We start from the raw sequence: 21,063 nt of genomic DNA, 5'->3' as shown, positions 1-21,063 counted from the left end.
AACGACAGCCCCACAGGACATTCATGTCCAGTTTGCGGGTCTCACAGTTGTACTGTAGTTGATGAATGCCTTTCGCAAGACTCTATCATCAAACAGCTGCCAGTGGAAATGAAAAGCATTACAACATCCATCAATACGTTTACATGTAAATGAAAGTGTGTGTGTGTCATGACTAAATAGATTACACATAATCACAGACACCACAATAATGCGATCCCCTGTAATAATGCCGATGCTTAACATGTGTTTACCTCTGCTGATACACCACTGTGTGAGCTGTATTAGCGGTCACACAGATTTGCATTGAAAATCTCGTTCCTTACGGAAAAAAAATTAAGCAACCTGATTTACAGGTTAACGTACGGCACTACGATAAGTGGCCTGTAAGAGTTCATGTAGACAAACGCTGTCATTATGAGGTTGAGAGGTTTGGCTCGCTGTGATATTTACCAGACTTGCACAGTGTTATGGTTAACCTACTTTTGCTCATTCAGACAGGGAGGGGGTTGCTGGCTGCTGCCTTTCATAGTTTTATGCCAGCGGACTGATCTCTCTCTGGGTGAAACACGATGATAGGTGGATGAGGATATTCTCTTAAATGCCTTATTTACGATAACAGTGCTTCTCAACAGGAGGTGTCAAAGCTGCATAAAATTTGCTTAACCTATATACCAAAGTACAGATAATCAGAGTATAAAAAGGTGCTTGAGTATGAAGGACAATTTCCATAGCCGTACTACTCCAAGTGTACCAGTTGCTTCAATGAGTGAACCTCTAAAGTCTATCACTAATATGTCACTTTGCTCATTACCAACCAACAGATGACCCAGAAAACTTCAATTTAGTCACAGCGAGACATGTTTAATGTTTTATTCGCTGTGCTGTATAATGTAATGACAGGCTTTTTTCATCCCTGGCTACTAATACAAGAGTTCTTCCTCAAGCATTAGAGTATACCTAAGGCTGTAGCAAATCAGCAGATTTGAAAAAAAAAATGAAACAGACTAACAACAAACACGTCAAAATGGCCAATTACTTTCAACACTGCAGACTATTAAAGACAGTGAAAGAAAAGGTGAATGAGGAATAATCCAAGTTCAAGTACTTATTAAAACAAGCAACCCCCAAAAGATAATAACAAAACTGTTAATTAAAATCATTTCTTTTTTCAGTTTTGCTATTTTCCCCTTAAAAGTCTCAGCAATTCTGTAATTTTGTTATATTTTACATGAGATATAAAACTACCTGGACTAGGAAGCCAATTTAAGTGAGCTTTGATCACTGATTTGCATTTATATCCAATTTGTTTGCGTGTCCGAAATGGCAAGTTTAGTAAGGCTCTGATGAGTAAGTTATTCCAATCAATCTCTTTTTGTGCAAAACTTGGCTCAGAATTACATGATGTTCCCACTGTCTGTGTACTAATAATCATAAAGGTCTAAACTGACTGACCCCACAGGTGAAATAAAACCAACAGGAGAGTGAGGGAGATGTCAGTTGAGTACTTGCCTGAACACACCCACACAGTCCTCTGGGGAGGTTTAATCAGCTAAAACAAGTAAAAAAAACACCTATGTGGGTGGACAATGGGTGTATAAGGGCTTTAATACTAGTGAAATTGCTGCAAAATGGTAAACTTTAAAATGTAGCTTTAGCCTATCCTTTTCACACCATCTGTAGCAGCATTTCTTTGGCTTGTGAGTTGATTTTTTCTGACAATACTCATCATAAAAATGCTCTAAAGGGAAGTTATATATACAGATTAACCACAATATTAAAAATCGGCTAAGATTGTATCGGTTCCCCTTGTGTCACCAAAACAGACCAAACTCTTGGCCCCATTAGGACACGGTCACAGGACTTCTGTGGCTATGTGGTGACTGGCACTGGGAAGTTGGCAACTGATTTTTCTGCACCCTGCAGGCTTGTGTGGGTGGGGCGTATGTGAAGCGGTCTTTGTCATGTTCTGTGAGTCATTCCTGTCGAGTTTGAGTGAAGAGGTAATCAGCTGCTGCAACAGTGATTACGTGGTTGATATGTGTTAAAGTAATATCCATATGATTGCCAAAAGATAGCAGAACTATAATGAGAAAGGATCAATATTATTCGTGTCACCTTTGAGAAATTTCAATGGTGCATGGCTAATACAGTCGAACATATGCAAAAACAAGTAAATATATACGCATTGCAGGACACATATTAAGATATCTGAAAGTTGTTTTGAGTAATAAATTGAAATGCAAAGAAAAATTGTGGTTTTCTATACAAAGAAAGGATCGAAAATTTTATGTAGTTAATGTGCTAATGTATGCATCCTCATGCAAACTTGAAATCTCCCAACTAACTCCAGCTAAAACCTCCTCCAGACAAGTTGGCTGCATCATTAACTTTCGAGTCCACTTCCAGTAAATGCTAATGAGATTTCTCCTTTTTAACCAACTGAGAAGCTTAACATAAAGTGGGTTTTATAAAAACAGCAAAGGTGACACCCGCACCTTTGCTGTTGCTTTACCCGTGTCAAACAGCTGAAAATTGTGAGGCTTGCTGGGTCTGAAAAGTCTCTGGATCATGCACTTATATCTGCATGACACTTAAATCTTCTTGAACATCTACCACTTTTGTCAGACAGCCAGGTTTTGCTACACCAAACTGTGTATTGATTTAATAAACTGTCTATTGATTCTAAAAGGCTGGGCAAGTTTCTGTACTCTGCCTGGTTCTGTCTAGTGCCTCCTTTCTCTATTTTCCATCTTATTTATGATGGCAGACAAAGCACTTAAAGGGTGAAGCTTTTTAGACAGAGAACTTTTGAGCATATGACAGAACGCATTAGCTTTTCCACTTTATGCAGATATTGGCCCACTTTGTCCCTAAAAAAGCATGTAGAGGACTATTTTTGCCCAATTCAAAGTGAGGAAAGTATGTCATGACCCAGTAGCACATAGCGAAACCTGTGTGAAGTCCTGCCGGATCGCTTCCCTTCGCTATACCCTTTCTTGGCGTTAAACATTAATCATGATTGACAGATTGGCGTGTATTTGAACTCCTCCCATAGGAGAATGTGTTAGTAACACCTTCTTAACAACCACTTAAAATGAAACGGTTGTGTAGTCGGGAATTTTCTGTCAGACGGGGTCAACAAGAGGAGTGTTAATTCCCATGAGTCTGAATGAGGACTCAACGCATTCTGTGGTGGCATACATCTTTTAAGCATGGGAGCAGAACAATGATTAAAGGACAGTATTGTGCAAATGCCTCCTTTGCTGCCCTGTCAAGTCTGTCCACTGTTATAAAGAAAAAATAAACTGTGAAATTGCTGTTGCTTCAACACATGCATATCATTACAGCACCTTGAATCCAAATTAAGGAAATCATTACTGAATAGTGAAAGTTGGCAGGTACATTTATTTCCATGTCACTGTGCCTGGTAGAAATTTAACAACACATTAATCAATTTGGTTAACTGTTTGGCTTTTTCTCAGTCTGTTTTCACAAGTATTTTACAATCATTGTGAGTTTTTTGTTTCTTTTAATCACTAAAAAAGCTCTATATTCTATTAAAAAATACAAGTACATGAAGAGACAGTCTGCATTTTATCATTACAGAGAAACATGCAGTGGACGTTTTAAATTTAGTGACACAGCAATGTATAAGCTGAAGTAGAAAATTGTATTCTCATCCTTGTAACTCAACAACTTTAACAACCTGACTTGACAGATTGTGGTAAAAATGTTTACTTACCTAAAAATGATACCCTGATCCATGCCGCTGCGTTAAACATGAAACTACAGTAAGCAGCAAGTTTAGCTAGCCATAAAAAATGAAGACAAAGAGAACAGCTAACCTGACAGGGGCTGTGTATAAAGGGGTGGCAGAGCCACCACCAATTTCATTCTTTGGAGAGTAGCTATCAATATAGTTGATATGACATCTCCAGTACCACTGCATCTAAGCCCGGACAACAGGAATGAACCACTGTGTTGAGAAGATTCGAAGGACATTTACTCTATTAGTGCAATTCTAATGTACATTTACCTTAAATAAGTATTTCTGTATTATCCTCTTTTCCACTTTCACCTTATTACATTTTGGATGGAACTTTTATGCAGTGTAGTTGCTAAATATTTTGTAGACATTGATTAATATAAAACATTAATACACTGATAAATGATCCGATATTATTACAGATTATACAGAACACCAACAGCTGTCATCTCCAACAATAATATTGTGTAAATACTAATAAAGCTACTTTCAGCTGCTTGCTTGTCACAAGGGTTTGCCACAGTGGGTAGCTCCCCGAATTTGATTTGTCAGATTTTTACTCTGAAAACACAAAGAGACGTGCCTGTTCTCTAAGCAGCTACACTAAGGAGCCACTAATAATAATTACTTGCTATTTATGTATTTAGAAATAAATAAAAAAAATGAATGAATGATGTGTATTTTGATGCTAATCATTTTGTTCTTTTCTTTAAGTTGGATTTTTGAAATGAACTATAGTGTAAGTAAAAACCTCATCTCACCATTTTATTTAGTACAAAATGATTTCAGAATTTCGAAATGTGGCGGTCTTCATCTAATACCATGGGCATGGTCTATCATGGTCATATCATTCTGGGCACTGTACATGAGCCTGACAGCTGTGCCCAGTTTTTTTCAGAGGCAGTTCTTAATGGTGATTTTATATCTGACAGTGTTTTCTGATTTTCTGATGCTGCACAGCTCCGCACCTCGACTTGTTCTTGATTAAAATCGAATTGCCTTTGCAACTGTCCGTATCCTCCAGGAAAACAACAAACTGTCTTTGACACTTTGTTTTTTTGTACAAAATAATGAAACAAGATATAAATTAGATAAGTGTAAATTAGTGAGCTTCAGAGATGAGGGAGTATTTTCCCCACTTGTAACTGATTGCTGGCTGCAGGGTCGCACTGCATTTGCCACAAAGATGTGAGAGGTTTCCATTTCTCATCCTACCTAACTCCAGGCATGAACATGACTTTTAAAGTTTTTCTTTTATTCCAGATTTAAACCTATAAAAATGACAGCAAATTTTATTCAGAAAACCAATTAGAGTCATCTTTGGATCGTGTCCCATTGCAGCACTTTCCTATTTTTTTTTTTTTTTTTTACTGGAAAAGAGAAAAGATTCTTTCAACATGACATAAATTCACTCACTATGTTTTAGGCTATATAACCATGTTATCAAATTAAAATCTCTTTAAGATAAATGCTCTGGCGTCTAGTTTACATTGCCTAATAGTGCCCTGTTTAAGCCGTTTATTTGCACGTTTGTTTTCTAGGTTTAAAATGCAAATAAACCTGAAAAGCAGCGTTTTGAAAATTCCCCCTAAAGGCATGCACGCTGTGTTCAACGACATGACTGAGTTAAAATGAAAACTACACTCTCAATATTGTTTACTGTTGTTTCCCCACCAACAGTTTTCAGCCAAGTGGAACCATCTCCCATAGAATTTAGTGGAGGTGGAAGACAAGCTCTTAATCGGCTGTGTTATTGAATTATTGAATTAAAAGCTTAAGTACTCAGGGTGAGCATGTCAATTTTTCACAACTGAATGGTACAGTGCTCATTCTATTTTCATTTGAATAGATCATTTGTGTATGTAAAATGTAGAAGAATGGAGGTATTACACATATCAGTTTCATTGTCTGTAATTCCCTTTCACTGTGACTGTAATCATTCTGAGAGACAAGTCATATTCATCCAACACTGCATGCTGGTCCTTAATCTGCATTCAGCTCCCCTCGACAACATAGCACTTTTTGTCAAACAGCTGTACTGTAGCACAGTGTTAATTAAGAAAAGGCTTGCTTCAAAGCAAATTTTGCATAATTATTGCAGAAGTGGAAGTTTAACCTGTATTACATCCTTAAGTGATATAGCGTTCAAAAGTTGGAGGAGTAAGAGTCGCAGCAAATGGTTCAACCCTTTTCCACTTGACATTCTGCTCACCTGTCTTCATCCCTCGTGTTCTGAAACCCTGGGACTGATACAGATAAAATGATGTGATGTTTCTGTCTGTATTTCAATGGGATGAGTTGCTGTGACCCACGCAATCTCCCTCTCAAAGAGTATTTCAACTTATGCAGATGAGCTCATCAGAGCTGCCTGCTGAGATGAGACATCTAGGTCTGGAATTGTGTCAATACCAGCACCAAAACAAATGCAAATCAAAATCCAAATTAATGTGTTTTCCCTGAGGAGAAACTGAGTCGTACTTATAGTCAGCTCTCAGTAGATGACAGGATTCTGTTATCCAGAACTCATGAAAAACAAGGCATTCTCAAACCGCTCACTGAGCCAGGGTACAAAAGTCAGTGTCTCCAGATGGAGAAACTAAACTAAACTAAGTAAAAAGAAGCGAGAGGCTTTTGTGTGATGGTTTTACAGATGAGAAAATAGAAAACACTTTTACATTTCCAGGATTCCAGGAAGTTTAGTGATCTAACTTTGTAAACATACATCCATGCTTATGTTTAATCTCTCCATACACAGTGTCAAGTGAGTATTTTGGCAGTTTTCAAAAATAAAAAGAAAAAGGAATAAAAAAAAATGTATATCCCTGTCTCCTGCTGCGATGGATAACCAGCAGCCACATTTGGAAAGCAGGAGAGAAATTAGTAAATGGATGGATTGCTGCAGTTTGTCTGTTTGAATATGTCTGCAGACTATGGCCTTCTGTCACTACACCTACCCCTTCTGCATTTGATTGAATAGTAAATAGAGTACAGTGCATGCAAACAGCAAATTTGCACATTTGGTCTCATAATGAGGTAGGGAGCAAATATCGAACATTTTGTACAGTCAGTAAAAAGACTATAAAACCCTGGATATTAAACGCTAGGTTCTCCTAACCTTGAAATCGCTACAGTGAAGATGTTTTATTTGTGCTTGATGCATTATTCTTTTTTTCTTTTTTTGCATATAGTTGTGATAACCTCTAATAGCACTATTTGTTCAATCCTTTGCTGCTGCAATGACCTACTTCCCCCCACAGGGATCATTAAACTTTCATTTTATCTAATCAAAGAATTCATTGCAAAAGTCCTTGCTTGTAACTGCTTGTTACTGCTGAATGTCATTTTTTTTCCTTTTTTTTTTTCTTAGAGTCGTGTCTCATCATTTGTCAGGAAACATGCATATTTAACAAACCTATAATCACAAGTAGCCCAGACTGACAGCAGCTCGGATGACTTTGAATTTAAAAATATCCCTGAAAATGTATCCATCTCTTCCGTACGATACATATTTTTAATAAAAGCATTGAGCAGAGGGAGTCAAGCCATCTTCTGGTGGGTGCACTAATACACAGTGCCTGTTTTTATTTGCCTTTATTAAATAGAAATAGCTGTGTAAAATGTTGATTGTGATTTTCTTTAGCAGTGTCTGTGACTAAGATCTTTATTACTGCTAGGTCACATGTGCTGGTATACAGTATATAGCTAAAGTTGGCACATTTGCAGAGTCACTAGTGCTATCTGTCATTAACACACATTAAGCACCTTGTAGACATAAAAGCACTTCTCTCACATAAACAAGACAGCTTCAGAAGTTGTCACCAGTCAAAAATAATTGCCTTCCATGCACGCACAGTGTATACAAATTTAATAAAATACACAACAAGTACAGTGGCCCACATTCACGTGTAAGCTCAGCTTATTTTCACATAAACTGCAGAGAGGACGACAATAAAATTACAAATACATTCTTAAAAAATTGTTTTTCGAGGAACCTCAAATGGTTTCATGAAAAGGGACATTCCCTGTTGCACCACCATTAACAGTTCATAAGACACTTCACTTTTTGAATGTAACGTCACTGATATGTATTTCAGTTGCTGTGATATTCAAAGAGATGTTCCTTATACACTAAATGGAGACAGAAAGCTTCACTGTACAAAAGCAGACAGGACTCAATAGCTTAACAGTAGCAATTTGTTCAACAGCCTCACAAAATTGGAGTTTGAAATGTGTAAAATACAGACACCTAAATCGACGGGTACAGTACACTATGAAAACACTTGTAGTCAGGTAAGCACTGATTGGCCCCCACCTCCCCCCCCACCCCCACCCACCCCCAAATCTTCACAGCAGTCAAAGACACATATTTCACTTGAACACAACAAGTCACAAACTCAAAAAGAAAAGACATACAAAGCAGATGGTTTTTGGTTACAATGCGTGTCTGAACACCTCTGTGGGTTAAATTAAATCAGCTCTTGGTCATTTGATCTGTGATATCATCATCATCACCCCTGGCAGGTGAGAGAGAACGGGATCGCGCCCCACCTGTCAGTTACCAGAGTCCCGAGGGTCGAGAGCACAATCTGACCCCCCACACTCCTGGCTGATGACAGAGCTGTGAATGAGACTGCTTGACAGGGACTTAGGCCTGAGCTCGCAGGTCAGGTAGGAGGGCTCCTCCAATTCTGTGTGCAGTGGGGAGCACTGGCCATCTGGAGGGCCATAGGCACTGCTGTCTGAACCCCCGTCCCTCACTTCTTTGGGCTCTTGGTTGGCCAAGTCCGGGGGCACACTACTCTTGGTGGGACTACTAGATGCAGATGGACTCTCCTGGAGCGGTGGGCTTAGTGCACGCTGCGATTTTAAGTAAGGTTTGACATTGGCCACAAGGATTGTACTGTCCCGCTGTTCCTTTCCAAACGTGCTGAGGGTTTTTCTGCTGTTGCAGCTGATGGTGCCATAAATCTCTGTCTCTACCATTGCATCCATTCCCACAGGGATGAAAAGGTTGGTGCGATTATCGGCGCTGTCTGCTTGGCTTCCTACCCGTAACTTTGGCATCCAGCATCTGTCAGAATGTCCCAGTGCACGACATTCATCGGTGCAGTGGACTGATTTGTCTTGCTCTGTAAAAACAGTTAAACATTTTGTTATTGGACCATGCTGGGGTGAGTAAAAAAAAAACAGAAGATGATGTAGATGGCATTTGAAGGATGAGCAGCAATAATAAAACGCCACAAACGGATGCAAATTTTGATGCTATTAAAATCCAGCTCATAGCTAAGTATCTTTGTTGATATAGAGTATGTGTCACCAGACATTTTCAGAATGAATAGCAACAGCAGCTTATTGCGACAGCAACTGTGAGGGTTTGAATTTAGCAATGCATGTTTTCAATTCTAAAAACTGCTTACGATGCAACCTTAAAGCACTGATACGCAAATAAAGTCATATAAAAAAAAGTTAATTTTACTCTTTTCTTTTTCCGTTATTGTACCAAATGAATGATTCGTCCTATATATGAAATCTTTTCCCTCTGCTATTCTCAACAACCTGTGTAGGTGTTTCCTGGAAAATATCATCTGGTGCAGAGGAAGTGATGTTTTTTTTTCATTTACATTTCCATCAGAAGATGTTTGTGTGAAATAAACAAAAAAAGAAAGAAAAACAAGCCTGAATTTGCATGACTGCATTTGCCATTTCTGACCAGAAAGTTTTGAAACACTCCGTAGTTGGGATGTTGTTCGACGTTGTGCGGGCTCATTATTTTCATTTTTATATATTTTTTCTAAAACTTCAAAAGATAGAATGTTTGGGAGGGAGTTCAAAAACTGTTATATTGACACTAAAATAATATATCCAAGTCAGTTGATTTTAGTTTGATTGTGGAAGTGCCATTTGACCTTGAGTGTTTCTTTTATTTATTTTAAAGGACTCTGGTGCATAGCCAGGGGCTCATTGGCACATTTTTCATCTTTTTTAGTGGATGCATATTGTGAACTAAGCTGTTCTCTGAACACTTGTGGACCTCTGCTGTAGTAAACAGTCATCAACAAGCTCCCTAAACAACTGTCTTTGGACACTGGCTAAAATTAAGATTAAATCTTTCTCATAAGCTTCTTTTAAAAGGCCAAACAATAAGCTTTACATATAATCCACACTGAAAGTATTGAGTACTGTTGATTTAAGTGGTCCGCTGGATATTCCATGGCTGCAGTAGATTCTGCTTGATTGGCTGATGCGGCACACCACAACACAGGACTGCACAACGTGTTCATGGCACTAAATGTCAGCAACAAAGGAGAAATGGACAGCGCTCTATATTTGGGTTGTAAATCCATCGTTTACATTTCACACCACACCCAGCCCTGGAGGGGTACAATAAGCACACAGAAAGCAACACGTACCACAGAGCCAATTTCCATGGTGTAATGATGTAGAAGGTGTTGTTTTTCCTGACGCCATTACACTTTGCTATTGAAATTAATTTGACAATGATGCAATGGGATGTCTTGCATGTAGCCACAAGAATAAAAATGTCAAACACGTCTTTGTAAATTGGCGGTAAATCCTACTTTTCTTTCATTTGCTATACATGAAAATGAAACTGCAATTTAATCTATAAAACTAATATTTCAAAGAATCCTCCAATTGTTCTGCTGACTGATTAAACTTATGTAAAAAAATAAGTTTTCATTTGTTGTGATTACTTTGAGGTTTTAAAGGCACCCTTTCACTAAATATGCAAAGAAATGCAAACAATGAATTGATTAGTATTTGATTAAATATTTAGATGTTGTAGATCCCAGAAAATTGATTCTGTTTACTTGGGGATAGTGTTTTCCGTTATCTCCAGATGAACAGAATCAACTTTCTGGCATTTCCTTACCTGGATGACTGAGCATGCATCAAGACATAGATGGCTTGTACGCTTATTGTTGAATGGGGGAGACATTAATACAGATTGGGACACAAACAAAACAGGACACAAACACCGGTAATACAATCTTGTTACATATGATGTTAAATCTTCACATCATTCCTCTCTCATAAATAAAAAAATCACTTTCCTGCAACTAAAATTCCAATCAAAACTTGTATTTCATTTATATAAATAACTGCAATATTTAATTCACACGACTTGATGCTACTCTGATTAGCTAGATAAGACTCCTCTATCTTGCTCCCATGTCATTCTGTGGAGCAAATGAGTAACCCTGAATGAGGCACTTGATCTCATTTTGAAACCCGGCTTTGATGAGGATGGGACTACACAGCCTGGAATAAGAGGAAGCTCCACATGAACGCGTTCATCCTAGAAGAGGTGGATAGATCCTCCTTTTCAAAGGCAACAGTACCTTCCGCATAAACTGGCCTCGACCAGTTTGCTGGAGGATACTGAACGGCGAAGAGGAAGTTCAAAATTTTAAAAAAAAGATACGTCCTCTATGCCAAAACCCCCAAAAGCAGTAAAAAGCAGCACCATGTGCCACACAGCCAGTGGAAGCTCATTTGCAAAGTACATGCCACAATTATCACATACCGCTGCTCAAGTATACGAACACCAATACACCCACACATAGCCATAGGATATAATGGAACTGTTATTTATAAGGACTGGGCAGATTTAAATGGGGTTGTTAATTTACATAAGAACTGTTTTACAGATTCCACGTCTGCAAAAATGTTGAAGGGAAAGATTTTTACATTTTCTTCCCAACAAATGTTAAAATGGCATTCAGTGTGCTACAGATTTCTTGAAAGGGCAACAGTCATTTCTTTGTAACGTTGTGTGTGTTTTATGTGCAAAGTAAAGACTTTTGGGAATAATAGGTGTAATTTTAAATCATGTCATCTCCTAATTGTATATGAGATGTGACTTTTGTCTGTTTATACAGGCCAATGTTTTTCACATTGAGGTTTTCTGTAGAAAGATCTCGCATCAAAATGAGTATAAACACAGACCTTGCAGATTTCACTAAATGAAAACCCCACCTTTTACCTTTGTGTGCTGCTAGTTGCTCTGCTGCTATTCCCAGCTAAGTAAACATAACAAACATTGTAGAACTGAAGATCCTTTATGTGTGATGTGAGACGTGCTCTGAGAAGAATTAAACCAGCCGGTGCACAGCTAATGCACACAGACTCACATTTTCTTAGCAGATAGCTCTAATAATTAGTCCAATGATCTGGAAATTTTGATCTTTTTATGATCTTTTTTTATATTTTGCTTTTTAACTTTTTTTTCAATTTATTTGTATATAAGACATAAGTGGAACATGTGCTTTATCAAGTTTTCTCAGGTCAATGATCATCATCGATTGTGCTTTTACAGTTTATATTAAGTTGCATGTGATCCAAGGTAAAGAACAGAAACCTTTGTGATTATTGTTAAAGTTGTATCTAAACAGTAGAAATAAAGTCTTCTCTTGGTCGCTCATATTTGCACTGGGTCAGTACGATGTGTAAATGTATCTTTGAAAACACAAGTAGATGCTTGTAGCAACTCTTAGATTTACTAAACAAATTTGTATTTCTGGGTTTCGGGCAGCAATGATTTTTTCCTCTCATGCTGGAGGTTGTAAGAACTTATGTTGCATTCTTAGCATAAACTATTATGGTGCTTTGTCAGGATTCAAAATATGCATTTGCTCAAAAAGCATCTTACAAGAGAGAACTAAATTATGGCTTTGATTTGGCATAACTGCAACACAGATCCTGCATATTGTAAGTGCTACACGCTTTGATGCATCTACACCCCAGATTACAGTTCTGTGCCCCATGCATTTGTGTTTCTCCATCTTCTTTTCTCCGCCACAGAGAAAAAAGTATTTTTTATGCACAGATACACAGGGCCAGAACAATAAGCATAAGCAAGGAGAAGCAGGGAGATGCTGAATTCATTTCCATGCTGCCTATCACTAGTGCGGAGGAGCGAGCAGATGATGCTGATGCAAAAGGATGTATGTGCTTAGAAGGTACAGCTGCAACAGGGTAAGGTATTTTTGCCGTTTGCACTATTGTGTGGTGCTAGAAAGCCGAGAGTAATTGAAAGACGTGTTTATATTATACAAGATTAAATTGTTACTCAGATAATACTTTACATTATAGACCTTTCTGCTTAGAATTTATTACCAGCATGTAAACATTGTATATATGGCACCTGTGCAGTTTTAAGCATATCTAGGCTCATACACACGAGCTTATAGTGTCTATCAAAAGCTATAACGTATTCTATCCTGCAATTAAGATTATTAAATAGTTTATATTACTACAGTTATAATATATATATATGTTTAGGGATTTTGCAGTCTCCACTTGGGTGCCAAAAAGAGTTGTTATAGCTTAGAACAAGCACATTCATTAACAGTTGAAGTGCATTAAAAGGCATATTTTAACTGTTTATATTGTCTGTTTGATTGGGAAGGTTAAGCTATTACCCCCTTTTTTTTTTTTGCAATTGTGTAAATTGCACCAAAATGATATTTTTCCCACTTTTATTGTCCTACACTACAGGTTTTTCTATAACACACAATATATACATAGGAAATTAACTAGGCACACTAGCTTGTATAGCAGTACTGTTAGATGTTGTGGGATTTTGATAGTTTAAAACAGGCTAAATGAAGTGGGAGTGCCTTCATCTGCCTGCTCTCCATTTTACATTTATCACTGAGTAAAATTTTGTTAAATGCGTGCTCTGAAACAACGGAGCACCTTTATGTATTCTGCTGCTGCTGCATTTACACCGCCACATAACAGAAACATGACAAAGTGACAAATAGCTGTGATCTTATGGGCAACTGTAGAATGCAACAATAATGTGTTCTCAAAAACAAAGAAACTGCCTGCCCATTATAAATAGAATCAGAGAAAGCCTAGCAACATACCCACTGTGCATCTGGTGTCTGTGAGAGTGAATAAATATTCAGAGTGCATGATGGTGGAAGCTGCACAGGTGCATATATTACCTGTATCAAAGCAGCCAGGAGACTAGAGGGATGGTAAAGGTAAAGACATAAAAGCAATACTACTTAACCCACAAGCTTTTGTGTTGGTGCATTTGGAACTAAAATTCTGAGGTGTCTCCATTTTGGATAATAGCACTATCTTGTCTAAATCTGCAAAACAGTGGCTTTGTTGTTCAATAAATGTACCTGCATGTTTGTGTGGTGTGTGTTTGTGTGTGTGAGAGAGAGAGACAGTGAGAGACAGAAGGAGTATGTGGGTTGGAGGGTGTTTTGTGTGTGTGATCACGTCTAAGGCATAATGCATAATGTAGACCTTCCAGCTTGTAGTCTGCGGACAGTGACACCATTTAATGTTCAACTGACCAACCCCAGGAGAGAGAACAGAGTTTAATCCAACCATTAGTTTTGCCTTTTAACTGCATTCCTCACATGCAAGCAGGGAAGCCATTAGCAAAACATGTTGATATTAAAAGCAAAGCCCGAATTCATCGCTTTTCTCTTATCTTATAAATGCAGGTCTATAAATTAACTGACATTCCTGTCAAGCGAAGCGTCAGTACTGCACTTGTAAATATTCAGTTTTGCATGTACAAAACATCTCCTTCAATATCTCTTCATGTGATTGGCCTTAGAACTTGGGTTGAATCAGATTCAGAAATGTGCTGCAAAAAAAAGTGATTGAATTTACACCTCCCACAGAGTCAAGTTTGGTCTACCATAATTCCTCATAGCACGCACACACACACACACTCACTCACTCACTCACACATATATAAAAGTGAGATAGATCGAGAGAGAGAGATTCGCACATCCTTCTGGCAGCCGCAAGAGTGTTTCCATCTCTGCCCTCCTGAGCATGCTGCAAACAAACAGTACATAGCAATGTAAATGGTGTGGAAAGTACTGCACAGGGACATGATGACCACAGCCATTCTCTTCCAAGGCGCAGACAAGGAAATGAGAAACATCACCACTTCACTCAAGTCCCCCATTATCTTTTATCTTACCACTGAGAGTTGCTCTCATATTTTCAGTTTATATCCACAATAGCTAAATATATCAGACCCTATCAGGTCAGCCAGGTTGAAACAGATTGACAGTCATCTATGATTATACTCCTGGCAGCGCCAATCGTTTCAGATTTGTGAAATAAAATTTAACATTTCTATTTCCAGTTGGAAAGCAGGCTCCTCTCAAAACAGTGCAACCACAGCAAAACCAATAACAGCTGAGAAAGTCTTTCCAAGCAAAAGGTGGAAGCTCTGTGTTGTGTTGCACCATAAATATCTTTCATTTTGCACCGCAAGTGCCGATCATGTTTCTTGTCTCTGTCATCTTATTCAGGACATGTATGTGACAAACCTGTATTAAAATAATGACATGATCAAAGAAAGGCGCCTACGGAGGTACACTTTGCCATGCATATGAGGTGGTTTGATAGCTAAATCAGACAGAAGATGTTTGCAATTTCTACCTTCAGCCAAGGAACACTTTTATCCTTTTAAACTATCATCTGCCTTCCTCTCTGGTGCCTTCATGTCATCTTTGAAACACAACTCAGGCTGCATGCAAGTTAAAGTGGGACAAAGTAACACTGCAGCTACAGCATCTAATGACAGTTCAGCTTCTTGACAGGAGAAGTGGCTGCATTGGCTGCACCCCCAAAATGGTAGACCCCCACTTAAAGATCAGTGAGGTGCATGCATGTTCCCACTGGATAAACTATAAATAATGTCTAGTGTAAGAGTCAGATAGGCATCTTCAAGATGTCCACTCACCCTGCTCGAAAGGCTGGCCATTAACTGCTGTTGCTTTCATCTTGAGGGCCTCCCTGGCAGACGTGTCGCAGTGTGAGCCTTTATTAGTATCCTGGTCACTATCAGCTTGGTCACTATCACCATGGCCACTGTCTCGGAGGCTTGCTCGTTCTGCATCCTTAAATGTTGAGCTGCAGCAGAACAGGAACAGGACAAAAAGAAAGAAAAAAAAGAATTTAACTTACCTCTTAACTCCTGTTTGATAGCCATAGTCAGCTGGCTTGATACAAAAGTGAAGAAGCTAAACGCACTGGTCAGACGTTTTTGGCTAGTGCTCTTACCTTTGAACAAATGGCTGCCTGCTGCCAGCATAATTGGGCTCTGAGGGAAAATTTTCAGTCTAAAAATGAAAGGAAAATAATATTTTACATTGTCCATGTTAAAATTTTAATTGACAGCGTAAGTAACATGAGATTAAGACAGGAAACGAAATTCCCTTATCCAGTTTTTAGATTCGAATTTCTTTACTCTAGCACGTGGAAAATCTGCTCAAGAAAATCTGCTGAGCACCTGGCAGTGACGAAATCACGAGAGGAACAAATCTCCATTGTGACCATATGTACTCTCCCTCGGCGAGGCGAAGAGTTAAGCATTAGCCACTGTCATCAGCATCCTTTCCACCCTATCTTGACAATAATGTGTTTGTGTTGATCACACCCACATACTCTAGTGACTGGTGACAGTGCCAGGCCTTGTCATCTGCGTTATCATCTCCAAATGAGACTGTCTGCGAGACTGTCCTAGATATTTACATCGTTTACAACACATAATTCTGCTGTGCTAAACTGCACTACAAGCCTATGCTGTCAAATTAGCATGTTAGCTGGCTCGTGTATTCAATCAACCCTGCCGTCTCTACAAGGCATGGCTGGACCCTATTAATGGCCTTATCGTGCCAACTTTGGATACGGGCTGGTGGATCTGGCCCATATTTGCGGGGAGCGAAAAATGCGATTGTAAGGTTATGCTGTGTGCATCTCGCTGTCTGGTGCACATTGGTTCAGTAATGTGATCGGACAAGCTGCTCAAACACCTGTCCAATCCCACATTTCAGGCAAGGTTTTGTTTTCACTCCATAGCAGCAGATCTGGCAGGGTCACAGCAGCCTTCTTCAAGACTCACGCTGTTTGCATGTCTAACTGAGAGTGCTTTCTGATTATGAAGACCAACTGTACCATTTTCCAACAGAAGACTTAAGATTGAGCAATTTCGAAATGATTCTCAAATACTGCTATGGATAAAAAAAAATCAAAAAACCTCTCCTTAGTGAAATGCCATTTGAAGCACATGAATACGATTCAACAGTAAGTTGCCGTGTAACGCTTTATATGCAGAGAATGATTCAGAGCATCATAACAGCGGGAGAAAAAGTGAAAATAATGATGTCTGCTCACAGTGACAGAGTTTCTCTTTTTTCAGTCGATTACTTTTCTTTTGTCAGATCAGTATGGCTAAGCAGTGTGTACAGATAAGCAAGAATAAAGGGCTGATAAAGAACACAGTGCAGCATCCTTCTTACCTGTATCACTGACATCCTATTCGCTGGAGTGTCTGTGCTAAGCCCGGCAAAGCTGGAGTGGCAACCTGCCCTGGGGACTGTCAGGCTGTTTGGGGTGGTTTTCAGGTACATGACCTCTGACCTGGGCAGTGTGAGTGGCAGGGGGCTCTGGTAGTCAAAACAAATTGGCGAGGTGATGAGAGACGGGCTGCTCACCACGTTCATTCGACTCGCAGAATCTCTCTCCTCCATCTCACTTTGAACCAGCATGATGTCACTCTTGTTGATCCGTTTCTTTTTCCCCTTCCCCACTGGAGGATTGGAGTACTCAGCCATGCGGCAGTTATAATTCCCAGCCTCCTTATCTTGATGCTTGGACTTGACAGCAATGGCGGTCATGACTGCTAAGAGCATGACAGAGATAATGCAGAGGGTAACTATGAGGGGCAGGGACACATCCCAGTGCTGCTGTTCCCCACTCGCGCTGGATCCCCCTCCTGTTGCTGTGTCTGTGTTCGCCTTAATGATCAGCTTAGCCACGGCAGATAAGGGGGGCTTGCCATGGTCAGTTACCTTCACCACCAGCTCAACCACTGGGGCGACCTCCTCCCAAAGAGCATGGGCAGTTCTGACCTCTCCTCCCACTGGATCCATCTCAAACAGGTGGTCATCGTTTCCCTCTGTGATCTCATAGGTCAAATGTCCACTTTCTCCATGGTCATGGTCCACTGCTTTCACTGTAGCCACAATGTATCCAATACCTACATTTCTAGGCACCGGGATTTCCGCTGTATCATTCTGAAGAAGCGGTAAAATAATAACCGGGAGATTGTCGTTGACATCGAGAACACTGACTCTAACTGTAGAAGTGCTTTCCATGTGAGGTGATCCACCATCTTTAGCCTGAACTTTGAACTCAAATGATTTAGTTTGCTCATAATTGAAAGACCGGGAGGCATATATGGCTCCATTGGTGGGATTAACAGACACATATGTGTAGACTGAAACATCTCCTATATGTGATGGAAGAATGGAGTACGTCACTGTCCCATTTCGACCCACGTCTGGGTCGTGGGCCAAAACGGAGCCCAAGTATTCCCCCGGGATGTTGTTCTCAGGCACCTGTAGCACATACACTGCTTTTGTAAAGCGTGGTGCGTTGTCATTTTCATCCAAGATTTTTACAGTAAATGACCTAGTGTAATTCAAAGATGGGATCCCATTATCTCTGGCTACAATTGTTACATTGTATTCATCTTTCATTTCCCTGTCCAGAGGTCTATCAGTGAGCAGCGTATAAAAATTGTCATTGTTTTCTTGCAGTCTGAAAGGTACATTTCCTAGTACCCGGCACTGAAGTTGACCATTACGGCCGGAGTCTTTATCTGTCACTCTGACCAGCGCTATGACAGATTCTGGAGGCGCTGCCTCGCTGATGGCTCCCTGCCGGACAGAAACAAAACTAATTATTGGCGAGTTGTCATTTTTGTCAAGCACTTTGACGGTAATTTTACAGTGGCCTGGTATTGGGTTGGGCCCCAGATCCTTAGCCTGCACATCAAACTCTATGATTGGATTCTCTTCATAGTCAATCTCTCCCTGGACCTTGATGACGCCAGTATTGGGGTCGATGGAGAACAAATCTTGTATTCGCTCAGATGCATATCCAGTGAAGGAATACACCACCTGCCCGTTACTTCCTTCATCTTGATCAGTGGCGTTCAAATCTATAAGTACTTTTCCAGGGGGAGAATTCTCTGGAATCTCTAAAACATAAGAGGATTTTTCAAAAACCGGGCTATTGTCATTCGAATCAGTCACTCTGACGTTGATCTGCATGGAGCCCGATCTTGGATACTCCCCTCCATCTATTGCTGTGAGAAGGAGGGTGTGATGACTCTGATCCTCCCTATCCAGAGGTCTCTGAACCACCAGCTCCGGATATATAGTCCCATCGCCTCTCACTTTTAAATCCAGAGAAAATGTATTGTAATCATCTCTTGTGACCTGGTAGGTCTTTATCCCATTTTCCCCAGAATCTGAATCATGTGCAATAGTGAGAGGAAAGCGTGTCCCAGCAGCTGCGTTTTCTGAAATATCAATATTGACATGATCTGAGGGGAAACTGGGTGAGTTATCATTTATGTCCTGTATATCAATCTTGATCATGCATATTTCCTTGTCATTTGCAAACACTTCCATAGACAGCTGGCACTTTGGGTTACGCCTGCATAATGTCTCCCTGTCAATCCTTTGTTTGGTGAAGATTAGTCCACTCTCCGGGTCAACATCCACCAGATGTGGTGCTGAATTCTCCAGTACTCTGAAGTTTGATTTTTTCCCTCTCTCCATGGTCCCATATCCGGCATCTTTTGCTATATTACCTATAACAGTTCCAGGTCCTTGCTCCTCCGGGACAGAATAATTGAGATTTTTCAATGTCAGGGCTTTAACCCACAGCAGTAAGAAAACTGGTACAGAGAGACGCATCCCTTCAACCTGATCCGCAGTAGTGGCAGAGAGAAAAAAAAATCCTCGTTGACTTTCAACCTGTTGATTACGGCAAACCTAGACTACTAAAACCGAACCCGGCATGTGGTTTACGCCGATCTTTGGCTAATTAGGTACTAAATCGATGCGTGAACCGCTACCTCTTTTTAAATTGGTATTTTAACCTCTTTCATATACCGCTCGGCTATGATGAACTCTTTCTGTAAACAAAGATGACCGCCTGGCGATACCTGATGTATGAATTAAATATCAAATTCAACATCGTGTACGAGAAATGCTTTGGGTTTTTTTTTCGTTGTTTTTTTTTTTTCTCACGGGGGGGACTTAATGAATAATCGATGACTATAAAGTATTAATATTCCCTCCTGCATCCAAGGTTAAAGCGCTTGAATCTCTCTGGTGAAGGTTAGACCGTAGCTTACAAAAGCGCATTGCCCTCATGCGACATCTACACCTAGGCTACAGCAAATTCTGACATGCCCGTTCAAAATGCAGCATTGGCCGATGTTACCATTCGCAATGCATTTACTTTTTTCCCTGTGCGGCACACTGTTGCATATGGGTTCTGCTCGTGTAGCATATACAGCCTACCCATGCCACAAAGTAGAATAAAAGCAGGATATAGAGCTGCTACTCCTGTCCAACCTTTTGTGTTCCCGTCATTCAAGAGCATCTATAGCACGGCTGCGACTTTTGCCCGATGATTGTCCTATAATCAGTCCAGTAATCCCATAATCCAGTCCAATTGGACCCAGTGCTCTCGCATCCTTCATTCGGACAATGCTCATCTGCACTGCCCCCGTAAACGTTGCCAGAAAATGCAAAAAGAAAAAAAGGCTGCTGGAAGATTTCAGATAATCAAAATTAATCGCTTTTCCTGCGCTCAGTTCTCTCCGCGTCAACTGTTGAAACCTGCTCCCTTCACAGTGAGCTGATCTGCCCGGAATCCTCTCGACGCCTTTATAACAGACTCTGGTGTAGGTTGTTTCTTGGTGCATTTAACATAGTTTCTGATCGTCTTCCAGCAAATGAGTGAACAGTGACAGATCTTGCCTTGGGGGTTTCTCCAATAGGTCTGGCAAGATCGCATGAAGAAGGGCTGTTCTAGTGCTACGTGATTCATTTACTGATGTGCGCGCACAGAGCAGCAGCATCAGAGGGAAAACGTGCTTGTGGATGTTGCTCCTAATACATGTGGAAGTGAACTAGGGATTATGAAAAGATAGGTGAAATGTGTTTGGCTGGGAGGAAGTAGAAGCGGTGAGGACTTGACAAGTGATCATTTTTAAGGTGAATTGGATCAGATGGCCAACATGTTGTGGAAAATGTGAAATTAAAGTTGATAAAAATGTTTCAAGGTTTCTTCCCCTTGCAGTGCCATGTTCTTGGTGTCATTGAACATCTTTGGATATTCAGAACTAAAGATTCTTATTAATTATTAAAAAATAGCAGGCGACCACCTGTCTCTTGCATTGCACCTTGTTGTCGATTAGTGCG

At 40.0% G+C, this 21,063-nt stretch overlaps 1 protein-coding gene across 1 annotated transcript; it reads right to left on the bottom strand.

The window, feature by feature from the left end:
- Positions 1 to 7,194: 7,194 nt before the first annotated feature.
- Positions 7,195 to 20,666, bottom strand: LOC101481378 (protocadherin-17). Its single transcript, XM_004557827.3, has 4 exons — positions 17,077 to 20,666; positions 15,839 to 15,897; positions 15,519 to 15,688; positions 7,195 to 8,895 (listed from the first exon to the last, which is right to left on the bottom strand). Exons 1-4 carry the CDS (start codon positions 19,543 to 19,545, stop codon positions 8,318 to 8,320), a joined length of 3,276 nt encoding a protein of 1,091 aa, XP_004557884.1. The 5' UTR covers positions 19,546 to 20,666; the 3' UTR covers positions 7,195 to 8,317.
- Between the last annotated feature and the right edge of the window lie 397 nt (positions 20,667 to 21,063).

This window comes from Maylandia zebra, linkage group LG16, assembly GCF_041146795.1.
Source record: "Maylandia zebra isolate NMK-2024a linkage group LG16, Mzebra_GT3a, whole genome shotgun sequence".
Lineage (NCBI taxonomy): Eukaryota > Metazoa > Chordata > Actinopteri > Cichliformes > Cichlidae > Maylandia > Maylandia zebra.
Note: the sequence above shows the minus strand (reverse complement) of the source record. Positions and strands in the feature narration are given on the sequence as shown.